Source organism: Eulemur rufifrons, chromosome 17 (assembly GCF_041146395.1).
Source record: "Eulemur rufifrons isolate Redbay chromosome 17, OSU_ERuf_1, whole genome shotgun sequence".
Taxonomy (NCBI): Eukaryota; Metazoa; Chordata; class Mammalia; order Primates; family Lemuridae; genus Eulemur; species Eulemur rufifrons.
Window position 1 is genome coordinate 5,989,236 of NC_090999.1, and position 15,204 is coordinate 6,004,439.

Here is a 15,204-nt window from a genome sequence, read left to right on the forward strand (position 1 = left end):
CTGGAGCTCAGACACGCAGCTGAAATCTTGGGATAACAATTAAAGAAATGAGAGTAGGAAGGGCTCAAATGTGAGACCTTTTGTCACACCTTGCAAGTGTCACTATCTTTGACACAGGGCTCTCGGTGGCAGGAATCATCATCTCACCTCCTTGCTATCCAGCTAGATACTGGCAGGCAGATGATCACTTCATGACTCCAAAATCAATATATTTCCTAAACTTACAGCTACTTTCTGGATAAAAGAACTTCTAAAACACATGTAGTGGCCAAAGATTTATAAATTGCAGCTAGAACATGAAGGCCAGTAATGTTGCTTTTAGTTAGAAAACTATAATTTTTAAATAAACTTAGTAGGAATTTAACTGGTAGAGTAGATTTTTCAAGCAATGCAAAGAAAGTAAGCTGGTCCTTCATCTTGCTTATGTTCCTTTATTGGTGTGGGCTGGCACTGCTGCCTTCAGTGATAGAAACTGGCTGGGCATGGAGGCTCATCCCTGTAGTCTCAGCACTTCGGGAGGCTATAATGGGAGGATCAGATGAGGCCAGGATTCGAGACCAGCCTGGACAACATAGCAAGGTCCTCTCTCTACGAAAACTACTAAAACTTAGCTGGGCATAGTGGCACACACCTATGGTCCCAGTTATTCTGGAGGCTGAGGTGAGAGGATTGTTTAAGCCTAGGAGTTCAAGGCTGCAATAAGCTATGATCGATCACGCCATTACACTCCAGCTCCGGTGACAGAGGAAGACCTAGTCTTTAGAGACAGTGAGAGAGAGAGAGAGGGAGAGAGAGAGGGGGAGAGAGAGAGAAACTGGAATGCATAGGAAAGCCATGTTAGGATAAAAATAAATGTACTTCTGCCATCAAGAAGTAGATTGCTCCTTCCTGAGCAATTACCACAATTACAATTTCCTGAAAGTAGTTTGCCAGTAGACTAAGTTTGGTGGGAAAAACAAAAAGAAAAGCAAACCACTAAATTACTTAAAAACTGACAGTAATCTCATTGGAGACATGAGTGATATTTTTTGGATTTGAAATCTGAAATTGCATTTGTTTCATAAACCATAATTCTGCAATAAAGAAAGCAACAAATACATTGATATTTTAGAAAGACTTTTTTACATTTATAATCAAATGTATTGTGTACACACACAAATTCTGGTAACTATATAAGAGATATGCTACACTCTTGCTTAATATAATTTTTTCTTTCATTAAACTGTTTTTGAATATAATTACTGAAGTCAATCCACAATGAGAAAATGAATGATGTGAACTGTTTTCTGAATTCTCCATACAGCAAAGCTTGTGGAAACTAAAGTGTAAGATCAGCTCAGATCGTTCATCCCCGTGGTTCCCCCGCAGGTGAGACACACCTTGACAGGGAAGTGCAGACCTCCGTGTACAGACATCATGCCGCCAGCAACAGGACACGATATACTTCAGTAAAGCATAAAGCTACCCCCTTTAAATGGCTTCCCTAGGATATATGAATATTCATAGATTTACCCATTTAAAATTATTTAAAATAGTTTAAAAATTTCAGCATCTAAAATATCAATAAATATATAATCCTGAACTATAGTCTAAAATGTTCATGGTTTATAGTTCAAGCTGATCTGGGAAGAACTGTCTCTATAATCAGTAATAGATTTTATTAGAGCTACTACAGTATCTTTGCCAGTATGAAGGGGAAGAAATCTAATTGAAGATCCCAATAACAAAAATCTCCTTGGGCCTGGTGTAATATCTGACAAAGCACCTCATAACACTCTTCTTCTCCTGAAATTTCCCAAGGCTATCTGGGCTGTGTGGTTTTTGCATCTCACAAAAGCAGACTTTACAGTGAACAAAAACATCACTCAGCCTCACGAACCAAGAGATTAAAGTGCCGCAAAGGCCAGCTGGAAACATCAGCCAGGACGCCAAGCCAGACCCTCTCCTGCTGAGTGTCTCCACCAAAACACTGGCCACTGTCCCTCTGCGTCCCCTCTGTGGAGCCAGCATCAGGGACAGTGGAATGAGGTGAATGCCCGGCAGGTGTCAATACTCAGTCATCCTCATAGAAGATCCAGCAAGAGCAAGAGCAGGCCTTTTGAAAAGAGCTTGAGTTAGTGGAATTTTATTAAACAGTGTAAAGTGTTAAAGGAAATACGACCTGCTAAGGCAGAAGACAAACAAAACCGTAAGTTCTCTCACAGTCCCTCTGAATTGGCACCGACTCACTCAGAACACAGCTCCATGTAGTTTCTCAGTCCCCAGAGTGCGTCGGGTTCTTCCCAGGGCGTTCGTTCTTTGCCTTGGTGGGGACACAGCCTGGGGACATTACTCCACATCACAAACCAAATGTAGTGACCATAGTTAAGCAGGTTGAAGTTTTTGTCTTAGCTCAGAAATGAGAACTGAAAAACTCCTAGGGCAGTTTATCCCATATGTGAATACTTAATTCAAGAAGCCTCCAAGCTACTCTGAATTTCCAGTATTTTGTTTAGACATTCTCATTAACCAGAGAAACTTGAATGATTCACATTATCTAGTGTGTGTAGAGCATCTAGAGGCTGCCCGTGTTGTGTGTACAGAGCACTTAATCTTTGCAGAACATCTAGCACCTGCCGAGATGCTCATGTCTGTGGAAGACCTAGTGTGGGAGAGTCCCCGGCGCCCACAGAGCGCCTATTGTGTGGGGAGCACCTAATGTCTAGACATGTCACGTTTCCAGAGCATTTGGTACCTGCAGAGCGTAAAGTGTCTGAAGAGCACTTAGCACAGGCAGAGCACCTAGTGTGTGCGGAGCATTCGTGTGGGCAGAGAATTCCGTGTGTGCTGAGTGCGGACGCCCAGCTGCGCACTGTGGGCTGCGTGTGAGGAGCAGGCTACTCACCACGTTGCAGCCCGCACAGTCAGGCCCATTCTCGCAGGTCCTGCGGCGAGCTTGAATGCCGCCCCCGCACTGGGCTGTGCACCGCTCCCAGGGACCCCAGCCTGTCCAGAACATGTGTGGGGGGCACAGCAAATGCTCATTGCAGTATCTGTAACGAGGAAACCAAGAGGAAAAGGCAACTGATTAGTGCCGCTTGGGGTCACTGACATTTCCACTGTGCATCCGTGTGCCAGATGTTGAACACATGGGCATGCTCTGCGTGAAGGGGCTTTTGTACTCAGTGGTTGCACAGTGCAGGAGGCAGATGCGGCGCTGGCCATGCTGTGTGTGCACAGACAATGGGATGCACGGCAGACAATGAGGAAGATGCTGAACTCACAATGCAGGATGGATCTTCCTGTGCAGCCAATTAAAGGAGAAACAGAACAAAACAAAACCCTTCAAACAGACACCCAAAAGTCAGAGCGTACAGAAAATATCTAAGTAGGGCATTTATCTTCTAAACATAAACATTGAAAGATTCAGTAATTACAAAGTCAGCACAGCCTTATTTGGAATTCATTTCTCATTCTTGAATCAAATAAATCCTATATTCATATCAGGATAAGTTAAAGAAAAGTTAAAGCATGACATTAGTATGAAGGTCCGTGCTACATATGACTTAGGTTATTGCATTTTTAAGTTTATGTGTTGGCTCTCACAGTGATGCAAACAACCTTAATTTAAAAGACCACCAGGTATTCAGAAATAACTGAATTACTATATAATTTTACAAATATTAGTCCCATTTTGCAGTAATTGAATGCACTTCTATACTTCTACATACACACATATTTTGCTAACTTATAGCCAAATACCCACAGCCCCCTTTAGCCTTATAATGAGTCACATTTCTCTTGAATCTTTAATACTACAAGTGAAATGAAGTGAAGTGAGGGAGACAAACAGACAAAAAACAAGAAGGAGACAGTCTGTATAGCTATAGCCTATAGGTTACAGCTCATAGGAAGGAAGAAGTTACTCTGAACTTTGCTAAATATAGTGAGACACACTTGGTGACTTAAAGCAGCAGTTCCCAACCATTTTGGCACCAGGAACTGGTTTCATAGAAGACAATTTTTCCACGGACCAGGGGTGGGGGTGGGGGTGGGAGGATGGAGCTCAGGCAGTGGCCCAGTTCATAAGAGGCCACGGACCTTTGCCAGGCCAGGGACTGTAAATTTAAAGGACTATTTAAATTCCATATTCCATGTACTAAGCCCAGATCTAGCTTCCAGAGAATACTAGAAAGCAAGACTTTTTCTCACGTCTACCTCCCTTGCTAGGCCATCTGCCTTAAGAAACAGGAGGCAAAGGTTCTGACTTGCTGGCCTAAGTTAGGCACCTTTATTGTCATCGTTATTAAGAAATGCTTTACCCTGCAGGGCACTAGAAAAAGAGAGGGATTTCTCATCACAGGTGTTCGCAGCCAAAGATAAACACAGCGAAATGGACACAGCTCAGAATGTGCAGGGCAGGAAACACTGTCTTAGTACACAGTGGTATCACTGCGCTTTCCACATGGAAAATGAAGTGCATTTCTGGAATAGAAAAGAAGGGCAAATGGTAGCCAGCAATCAGGGGAAGTAAACTGCAGAGTGTGGCTTCCTGACAGCAAATGCTGGTGAGACGGAACTGTCTCTCCACCAAGCCAGAAAAGCTCCACGGAGAACGTGAGGGGACAGGTACCATGTGGAAAGCAGAAAGCAGGCCGACCTGAAGGGCGCCCACAGGATGGGGCGCACTGCACACCTGCTGCTGTTCTGGAAGAGCATGGAAGGTAGAAACGGAAAGAGTGAAGTAAGAATGGTCTTTTCTTCTTTTGACAAGAAAAAAGCAGAAAAAGGCATCAGGAAGTGGAATGATCTGTCTTTACCAAATAGGGTGGAAAAAGTTGAACTCTATAAGGAACCAAGGAAGTTCCACAGAGCTCCAGAGATATAACACCATCAGAGTTAGGTTGAAGACTGGTCTCTGAGGGTTGGTGTCTCATCCCAAGGGTATCCTGGAGTCCCTCAGATTTGAAGACCTCCTTCTGTTTCAGTATGGGGTCTGCACCTCCACAGATGGGGGCCACCAGCAGGAATGGAGCAAATGCCAGCCAGAGGAATCTGGTTGACAACCCAAGTAAGAGACATTCCAAGCTGGGTAGACATTACAGTGTTGGGGGATGTGAGAAGAAGAGCTGGAGATGGGGTTGGGTATAGTGGAAATGAGATATGGCCACTGTGTGAGTGAACAGAACAACAAAAAAATGGTGGAGTCCAAATTCTTCCTTCCAGGGAGAGACAGCTGCTGTGCAGGGGCTGAAGGAGCCCCCAAGAGTCAAGAGCCAATCAGGCAAACAACGAAGTTTTTCTAAACTTTCAATGACAAGAGCAGTCAATGTAACTGAACAGTTAATCACTGTTCTTCATCTTTTCAATGTTTAAGACAACCGAAAAGTGTTAGTTTAGGTTTCCCTCTTTAGGTAGTAACTATAGTCCCCTACAGTCATCAGAGCTCGGGGCCAGTGGATGTTCTCAGTGGAGCAGGAAAAGGGAGGAGCCTTCTAATTAGGGAGCACGGCCTCTAGATGGAGAAGCCAAGACGAAAGCGAGGATACGGTAGATGAAAAGAATTTGACCTCAGGAGGTATGTGCAAATGTGTAGAGTTACCATAAGTAAATATTAACATATGTGCCGGTGCATGGAGCATTCCAGGAGGAAATTGACATTTTGTTTTGAGAACACATTTTGAAGAAGTCAAGAAAACTCAGAATAGCAGAACTCTCAGCATTTAATTAAAAATATCTATGTGTAACTCACTGTGAGTAGAACGAGAAGGAGAAGGCCATCTCCTGTTACCAAGCTGATTCACTGACATTTAAACAGTATGAACTTCCTAGACAACTTGACCCTAATTTCAGCTTTCAAACCCAAAAATAAACAAAAAAAGGTAAGGAGGGCAATGGAAAACCTTACTGAAAGTGCTTATAAAACCTTTGACTTTCAATAAAAAGCACAGCAACTGAGCTACCATTTTCCCATGGCAAAAGAAATCATGGTTCACAAATACTTTCTCACATTTGTCTACAACAGGCCACCTCTGAAAATGCTCAGCATGTTATTATAGTTAAAAAATCTACTCCAACCTGGGCATGTGGCTCGGAATTTTCAGCCACTGGGAATAAATTATCTACTGGCTGCACTTTAAGGTTATCGATAACTTGCCTTCCTTATTTATTTATTTTTCTTTCCTCTTAATTCTTCTACAGTAGTCCATGAAACAAGCCACACCAGGATCTGTTAGGGTGTCACCCTCTGAAATTGCAGCATCTCTAACAAGAAAAGTCAGAGGGAATAGAAACTGCTGGGCTAGCTCTGTCTCTGCGTGTCTGGGGTTTCCCTAAGGAATTCACCCTGGAAGAGACTGCTCAGAGGAAAAGCCCTTGAGAGCCCTTAGGTCTGGATCCTCTGTAATTGTGGGAAAGTGTCCCCCTCCCCAAACAACAGTGGTGCTGGGAAGTCCGTTCCCTTGGTGTCTCTGCTTGCTTAAGATTTTTATTAATTCATGGATAACATATCTACACAATGGGCCGGAAGCTGGTTCCTCCTTTCTCTAGACCTCAACATGCTGCTGACTTAGAACAAATAATGAGCTAAATGTTTTGGAAATTTTCTTGGCTCTCTTGAATTCCTAGCTTCTCAAAGCATTGAAAGTCACAGATGCATTTCATGATGCATTAAAAATTAAGATTTTAACTTTGCCCATGGCTGCTCATTTCCATTTTGCATTTAAAAGCCAATTAATGACCCAGCATTGTTTCTCCATAAATTATCCATTTTTCCACAAACCTAGTCTCTATGAAAATAATGGTCTTTCATAACTGCATGTAGAAACTGCTGCCAAGCACTGTCGGGGAAGGTGGACACACAGTAGAAAGCTGAGGGTGTGACTGTACAACTTTCCCTTACAACCTCAGAAAGATAAAAGAATCAGAGAAGCGTTTAGTCATAGAACGGCCCCTTTCGAGAGCAAGTGTGTGCCGCACAGATCCCCTTAGTCACTCCAGAGGCCTCTAGCGAGCTTGAGGGTGTCCCTCGGCCATCTCAGCAGGACCCCAAGGGAGAGAAGGGCAATTGAAAAAGGACTATGGTACTCACCAGAAAATTGGTTTCCCTGATCATCACCTAAATACAAATCTGGGAACGACACCAATTGGACATCAGACTGAGGTGGGGGGTGGGGGAGGGGATGGGGGTATGCCTACACAATGAGTGCATTGCGCACCATTTGGGGAGTGGTAACACTTGAAGGTGCTGACTCGGGAAAGGGGGGGTGGGGAAAAAATATGAAACTATTGTTTTTAACTTGCACTGTTCACTTAATAATTTATCATGAATATTTCCCATATTATTTCATATCATTGTACAAGAAATAATGTATACATTATGAGGACATACTGTATCTAACAAGATATACTGTTAGACTCTTTGATTCTGTAAAATTAAATTGAAAAAAAAAAACAATGCACAATAAATTTAGCTGTTATTTTCAGCAAAAAAAAAAAAAAAAGAAAAAGAAAAAAAAAAAGAAAAAGAAAAAGGACTATGAGTGAGGCTTCTGTTTAGTGGAGCAGACCCCAGGGAAATCCACTGAAGACCCAGAAAGTTTTTCAGAAAGTTATTTCCACAAAAATACCACCAGCTGGGAGGGAAAGGGACAGAGAAAGCACAATGCAAGGCTGCCGGCAACCCCACGTCCTACTGGAAGGAAGGGGGCTGATTAACCCAGCCAGCTGCACGCACACGCCACCTTCAAGAGAAAGGAAGGAGGATTCAGGAAGCAGAACTAAGAACCCAGGAGGCAGAGCCAAGAACCATGGAGCATCACGCCCAGACCCTGAAACTTAAGCATGCAACTCCCAACACTTGCCCATCCAGACTGAAGAACTGCTACGGAGCAGTGATTCTTTTGTAATTTTCAGCCCCCTGCGTTTTGAACAGAAATGTCTATCGCTGTCATCCTTGGCCTGTCCCACCACTGTATGCTGAGTGTGTTGCTGGCAGATAACTCGTCTCTTTTGTTCTAGAAATTGAAAGATGGGAACTACACCCCAGGGAGCCTCATCCACACCTGGGCCTGATTTACATGATAAGGTTCTGGACTTTGGGGAGATGATTAAATGGAATAAGACTTTTGGGGACCTTGGGAGTGGGTGAAATGCGTTTTGCACATGGGAGGAGGAAGGAGGGATGGGTTAGGGTTAGGGTTAGAGAATCAAATGTGGCACACAGACTCTAGACGACCCCAGGGATCCTGCCTCCTAACTTCACACCCTGGGTCACCCCCTCCTCTGAAGTGTGGCCAGATCCTGTGTCTCACTTCCAATGGACAGAATATGGTAAGGTGATCGGATGTCACTCCCGTGATTGTGTTACGTAAGATCACAATGCCCATCTTGAGAGGAGACTTCCTGGCTGGGTTTGAGGAAGCAAGTGACCATGCTGGGAAGGCACATTTGGCAAGAAACTGAGGGTCGTCTCTGGATAGCAGCTAAGTAAGAAACTGAGCTCCTCATTTTGCCAGCCCGCAGTGAACTAAACTGACAGCAACCATAACAGCCACGTGGTGTTGGAAGTGGGTCCTTCCCCAGGGGAGCCTCACATGAGACTCACATCACAGCTCTGACTCATGCCTTGTCTGAAACCTGGTGAGGCCCTGAGCAGAGGACCCAGGTAAGCCATGTCGGAACTCCTGACACATCGAGACTGAGAGACGACACACGTGTTGTTTCTCCTGCTGTGGATCTATTGCTACACGGCAGTAGGAAACGAATACAGATAAATAACCTTTGCATTTTGATATTTACAGAGGTCCATTTCTTCTTCCTTGTTGGTAGCCTTTTTGGGAATCTGTACTTATACTCAGTTCCTGATGCTCAAGAAAACCTTTTCAAGGAAATTTCAGAACAAGAAAAAAAGTGTCTATATGTTCTAAAATACATGTAAAAAATAAGTGAGATTTTTTTCAGAAAAAAATAATGTGAATACTTCTGAGATTTTTGTCGCAACAAAATTCTGACTGAATTATTCCACACGTTGGAGATTTTGTCCCAGATAATCCTGACATTAACTTGGGGAATCTTTTGGGAGAATTTATTCATTTACTTGTGGCCACTCAGAATATCTTTAGGGGTGATGGTGTTGAAGTAGCACGATGTAATTTTATTAATGCTTCTCTATGCTCAGCCCTTGGTCTGTTGTGTTCTCCCATGGAGACCATGGTCTACTTTAATCTTGAGCTTAGTTTTCCAATATCTCCATTGTTGGAATCAAGATGGTTTTTCTTTTATATTTCTTAGGTGGAGAGACCCTCCACATAACATGGCAGAGAAATATAAGAACCTTTTGCTTGTGATGGCCAAGGAAGAAACATCAGGTACTTGGTTTATCCAGTTTTCATTAACGTCTTGGTAGCCCCCAGAAAGGCTATTCAATAAGAAGGTTTAAATTTCATAAAATTATTACAAAGTCCCTGTTCTTGCCATCCGTCTTTTTATTACTTAAATTCAAATTTTCCTCCAAATGCTAATCTACAAATGAACATTTTTTCTAGACAAAAAGGAACATTTTAAATGTAACCCCCCAAATACACTGGCCATCTTTTTTTCCCCGATCTTTTTCTGAAAATGTAGCTTTATGAAAAATCATGTGGATACAGAAAATATCCATGTGTTAGCCATATTGTGTGTGCTCAGCCTAGGAAACATAGTAACACATGTTAGGCTTGCGGCAGTTCCTCCTTTCTAGGGAAGCCTTTGCACACATGGAAGGGATTTTGCCTGAATGGGTTGTCCAGGTTGAGTATCTCTTATCCAAAATGCTCAGGACCAGAAATGTTTTGGATTTTATATTTTTTCAGATTTTTGAATATTTGCATATACATAATGAGATATATTGGGGATGGGACCCTAGTCTAAAAACAAAATTCATTTATGTTTCACATACACCTTATACAGATAGCCTAAAGGTAATTTTATACAATATTTTTAATAATTTTCTACATGGAACAAAGTTTTAACTGCATTTTGACCACAACCTGTCACGTGAGATCAGGTGTGAAATTTTCCACTTCTGGCATCATTTCAGTGCCCAAAAGTTTCTGATTTTAGAGCGTTTTGGATTTCAGATTAAGGATGCTCAACCTGTACTATGTGACAATTTATAGCATTTAAAAACCTTCAACCACTTTTAAATCATACAAGGCTTGGAAATAGCAAGGAGACAATTCTTCTATAATAGGCTTTCCCATGTACTATCTGGTGTTAGACAGAAAATGACAGGCCTGCACAAGACCGTCCCAGAGGACTACTTAAAAAATGACAAACCCTGCTTTGTAAAAATCATCTTCATTTCTCCCTGAGTCTAAAGTAATAAAATATTAATTGGTAAGTGAGAAAATACAGTGAAGAAAGAAAGGAATGATTCTCTTAGGAATGATTTTAGGTCAAAACAAATACCTAGCAGAGAACTACCTTATAGTAAGTCTGTTGGTTTTGTTTATATAAATACTAATCACGCAGCAAATACCTACCTATGGTATTTTCATAAGAGGCTCCACTGAACTCATGTCACCAAATAAAAGCCGACTACATTTTAATTAAAAGGCATTGAAAGCCTTTCAATATGTTTAAGTCATGATAGCAGAGTAATAATCTTAAAATCGCCGTGAAATTCACCTACTTGAAGTCTTTCCCAATAGTGATAAACTGGAATATACACAAAATAGGCAAGAAAGATTCAACAATCACAACTGCAGATTTTGAGGCTGAAATCAAATTTGAATTTTATGCAAAGAAATATATTGTTAAATCCAAGACTAAACTGAAATGTTGCCATGATGTGCTAAAAGCCTAAAACAGATATGGAAAAGAATTCCCACCTTGGGTTGCAGGACAGCTTCATTGAGGGGATTTATTAATAGACGAGTGAGTAGTTACAAATACAGCTAAAATCCTGAATATGTTCTCACCTGCACTCCAGCTGCTTAATTGAGTTCAGACAAAAACTTTACCCTGGGAGCCCCATAGCTTTTGGACATGGAACCTTAATAGGTCTTCTTTGGAACTGCAGCTTTTGAAACTGGTCTAGCTGAATTCTCCTAAGAACAATCGTTCTCCAGGAGCCCAGCACAGAGGTGCATGCGGTCCCTGGGCCTCGGATGCCTTGGGAATTGCTCAGCTGAGTCGACCCAACTGTGCAGGCACCAGGGCAGCCCAGCAATGCTGTCAACGGGAGGCTTTGGTCCTTTTGACCAAAGGATGTCAGAAAAGGAAGAGGGCGATTCAGCTCCACAGAAAGATGCCACAGATAAGCTAAGCTAGGTCCAACTACAACCGCTGGGAAACAGACCTCACCAGCATGGGAGTAAGCGAGAGGGGCGATGCTGGGTGCAGAGCCGGCGCCTACCTTTCCTCTCGGTTCTGCCCCACGCACACGCGGCCCCCGTGCCGGGGGGTGGGGTTGCTGCAGGAGCGCTGCCGCACCTGGAAGCCGATCCCACAGGTGGTGCTGCAGGGAGACCATGACGTCCAGGGGGTCCAGCCTCCGTTCCTGGGGGAGAGGAAGCAACATGATCACTGGGTCACCCCGGCTCCTGCCTGCATCCACGCCAAATGCCCGTGTTCCAAAGGACCCTACCTGTGGGGCTGCTGGGAAGAGGGGGCGGCGGTGGGACAGAGGGACCGTGCCCTGTGAGTCCCAATTACTGTCAGTCCCCCGGCCACAGGCATCTGATTTATAGTCAAGATAGGAAATTTGGAAATAAAGTTTTAAGTGCACTGTAATTTTATGTGGGCTGTATTAGAAACTATTAAGAAATCTGAATTATGAAAATATTAAACTAATGAATGTTTTTCACTGAAAAGCATTTAGAAATGAATCCCTAAACCTCTAGACTAGTGTATAATTTTTTCACCTGTATTATATTCTTTATAAACTATGAAAAATACACCTTTGAAAAAACGACCACCTAAAACTGTGTATAATGCTTTGTTTTATAATCTATTAAAATAAGTAACTCTCCTGATAGCAATCAGATTGGTAAAGAGTGCCATGGTGTTAGTATACTGTTGGAAGCTTTAAAACAAACTTTATTAAAAATGAAGGAAGGGAATTTGAATCCAGATTCTTGGCTATTTTATTGCAAATTGACAAAGATATGAAGAGTATAAGGAGTGCAAATTGTATATAAATATAGCATTTATGTTATTGTACATATAGAATAATGTAAATACATAAAAATATAAAAAATAAAAATAAAATGAACCATTTTTTAAAAAGTGGGTTTATAAAATAAACCGTTATTGATTGCCAGAAGAATTTTTTTTAGTATTGTATTTTTTTCATTAAAGTGCCTATACTCAGATTGTTTATAATTTAAATGTCTCCCTTAGCAGTTTGATCCTGTTATTAAAAAATAAGTTATAGGGATTTTTAAAGATTTTGTGTATTAAGATATTTATTAAATTCAGATTCCAAACTCCACATAGATGTTCTACTGCATGTAGAATTTTTTCCTACATCTGCAAAAACATGTATTTCTTTGGATATCTGTCTACCTAGTAGAGATCTATTTTTCACTTCCTTTGGAAAAAAATAAAATAACATTACTTCTAAGTTTTATTTTATTCATTCCTTTAAAAACATGTAGGTCCACAACTATGCCATTAAAGGTCCAAGTGTAAACAATAAGTTGATGATATAATTTTTAAAATAAGTTCAAACAAAAAGTCTTCTGGAAAAAGTCTTAGTATATCTCATATTTCCCTACTATTTACTGAAACTTGGTGATATAAATAAAATATATAGTAATAGCTTTACGTATATTATAATAAGGCTGCTTAATGATAATTTAACTAAAATTACCATAAAATAAGACAGATCCTTCCATGTTTCTCATAAAGGTAATTAGCTAGCATTTTATACCCTGCTATCTACTCACTGAATTACATCCAAAACTTGAATAGCAATGTCAGCACAAATAAAATAACATTTTTACTTTTAAAGTTTCTTTATATATGAAAAAAAAATTTTAGATAATGCAGAAAAGAGTACTTCCAAAATTGTTTGGAAATTCTTAATTTCTTAAACCATTTAACAAACATAAAAATTTATGATATATTCTATTTACAATATATGAAACATGTATACAAGGCAGAAAATAAATAAAAGTATGTATAAGTAATAGAAATATAATAAATGAGGTGATAAATGAATGCAATTGTATATGTATGTACTCATTATATGGACGTGGCTTTACATACTTGTAAATGCTGCTTAGCTGCAGACATAGTAGCCAAAGAAGCAGCATACAATAAGCATATATCAGCACGTGGACCACTTTTATGATTGTCAGTACAAAGCAATCACCTTATGCATTTAAAGCATCACTAAAACTGTTCACTTATTTATTTTCTGATCTTAAAATAACCACTTGTAGTATTGTGGCTCTGCTTAGAGAATGATTTTCCAACTAAACAAGTCACAGCAATGCACTTGATAGGCCTTTTTTTCATTAAACAATATGAGAAAAGAGCATTAGCTATTTATTGTAACTTTCCAACAACAGCAATTTGATAGTTTTTATAAAGTTTCTGCATCGATGGAAATACATAGTTTTATAGAAAGTATGCATGCATAAAACACTGTTGGTATGCCCATGACCTCTGTTGTGCAAAATAACCTAATGTCTGTAGCTATGATTTGCTCCTTTCAACTCTGTGGTGTGTAGTGTGTGACCGGAGGGCAAAGTTTGCCCTTTGCACCTGCACCTTCCTCTTCTGGCCCCCCTCATCCTCCTAGTGAGGGCTGAGTGCTTTCACGCCCTGGGGTCTCATACAATTTGATCGCCCAATCTGAATTTCACTGTCCTGAGGATTTTTTGCATTTTAAATAGGCCCATGAAAAGAAGATAATACTTCTTAAAAATACCCTAAATGAATGAACAAGTGAGGAAGGAAGCTTGGAGACTGATTTCTGAAGCTTTCTGATGCTTGCTTAAAATATATCTCTGTGGTCACCTACTACAGGTGTAGGGAAAGGACGAGCATATTGAGTAGAGTTGAAACAAAAAATCAAACAAAGAACAACACAATAGGAAAGAGGAAATCCACTCAATGTTATATTATTTAAGCTGTTCCCCTGGTTACCCAGTGCCTGATGTTAGCTGAGTTGGGGTGTTCTGACTTCAGATATACCACAGAGCAGAGATTTTTTGATCAGAGACTTGGCTTCTCCTATCTCCTAACTAATGTATTATGTTCTACCAAGTAAAGGTCTATTAATGCACATATTCCAGAAAAAGATTCATAACTAACATGGATGTTTTCCTCAAACAAACCAATCATATTGTGCAAATTAGAAATATTTTTCCTAATCTAATGATGAACACATGAATAGGTTTAGATCTATAATCTAATTTATAGTTTAAAATTTCATTCTCTAAATCATGTAATTTTTAAGCAGTAAATGTCCTTGTCATTTTGCCACCTTTCTATCCCAAATGAAATTCGGTCTGTGTCATGAATGATTTCCCAACCCCCTGGGGAATCTGAGTCTAACACATGGCAGTACACCCGGGGGTTCCGAGGGTCACACCTGGAGCAGTTGGCGATCTCCATGCTGGGACCCTCACACTGCCAGCCGCCACACTGTGGGGCCGGGCTGTCACAGGAGCGGGTGCGACAGAGGCAGGATCCCACGGCACTGCCATCTGTGTGTGTGCAGGGCGTCCACGGAGACCACGTGCCAAAGCGTCCATCCACGGTGAGATTCCTGGTCTGGGAAGCAAAATCAAGTAAGCGTGTCAGGAAAGGTGAAAGCTGTAGACATAATAGAGTAAGAGATCCCTCAAAAGACAATCAGAACGCCCTTGGAATATTTTTTGTTACAATTAGAAAGAGATGCATGAGGGAGTGTTTCAAAGTAAAGCAGCAGAGGCCATTGTTGGAGAGATGGAGAGGAAGGAGGAGGAAGGAGAAGGAAAGTGGAGGAGGAGAAGAAGAGGAGAAGGAGGAGGAGGAGCAGGTGATAGCAGGAATGCTGAAGAAGAGGAGGAAGGGTGAAGGATTTTAGCGACTGGGCAATCAGGTTATGGCAGAATTATCCACTAATGTTGGAAATCCAAGAAACAAGAAGAATTGGAGTGAAAAATCATAGCTATATGACTCTGTTGCATGTTTATGTACCTTTGAAAACTAAAAGATTGGTGATGTAGTTATCATTTAAGACTGGGT

General features: G+C 41.1%; 1 protein-coding gene across 1 annotated transcript in view; it reads right to left on the minus strand.

Moving 5' to 3' along the window:
- SEMA5A (semaphorin 5A) overlaps window positions 1-15,204 on the minus strand; it is a 320,883-nt gene that overhangs the window by 55,070 nt on the left and 250,609 nt on the right. Inside the window, exons 13-15 of the mRNA XM_069492176.1 lie at window positions 14,567-14,748; window positions 11,378-11,521; window positions 2,885-3,032 (exon numbers count right to left, since the gene is read on the minus strand). Coding sequence (XP_069348277.1) covers window positions 2,885-3,032; window positions 11,378-11,521; window positions 14,567-14,748 — 474 coding nt within the window. The remainder of the gene's footprint in view (window positions 1-2,884; window positions 3,033-11,377; window positions 11,522-14,566; window positions 14,749-15,204) is intronic.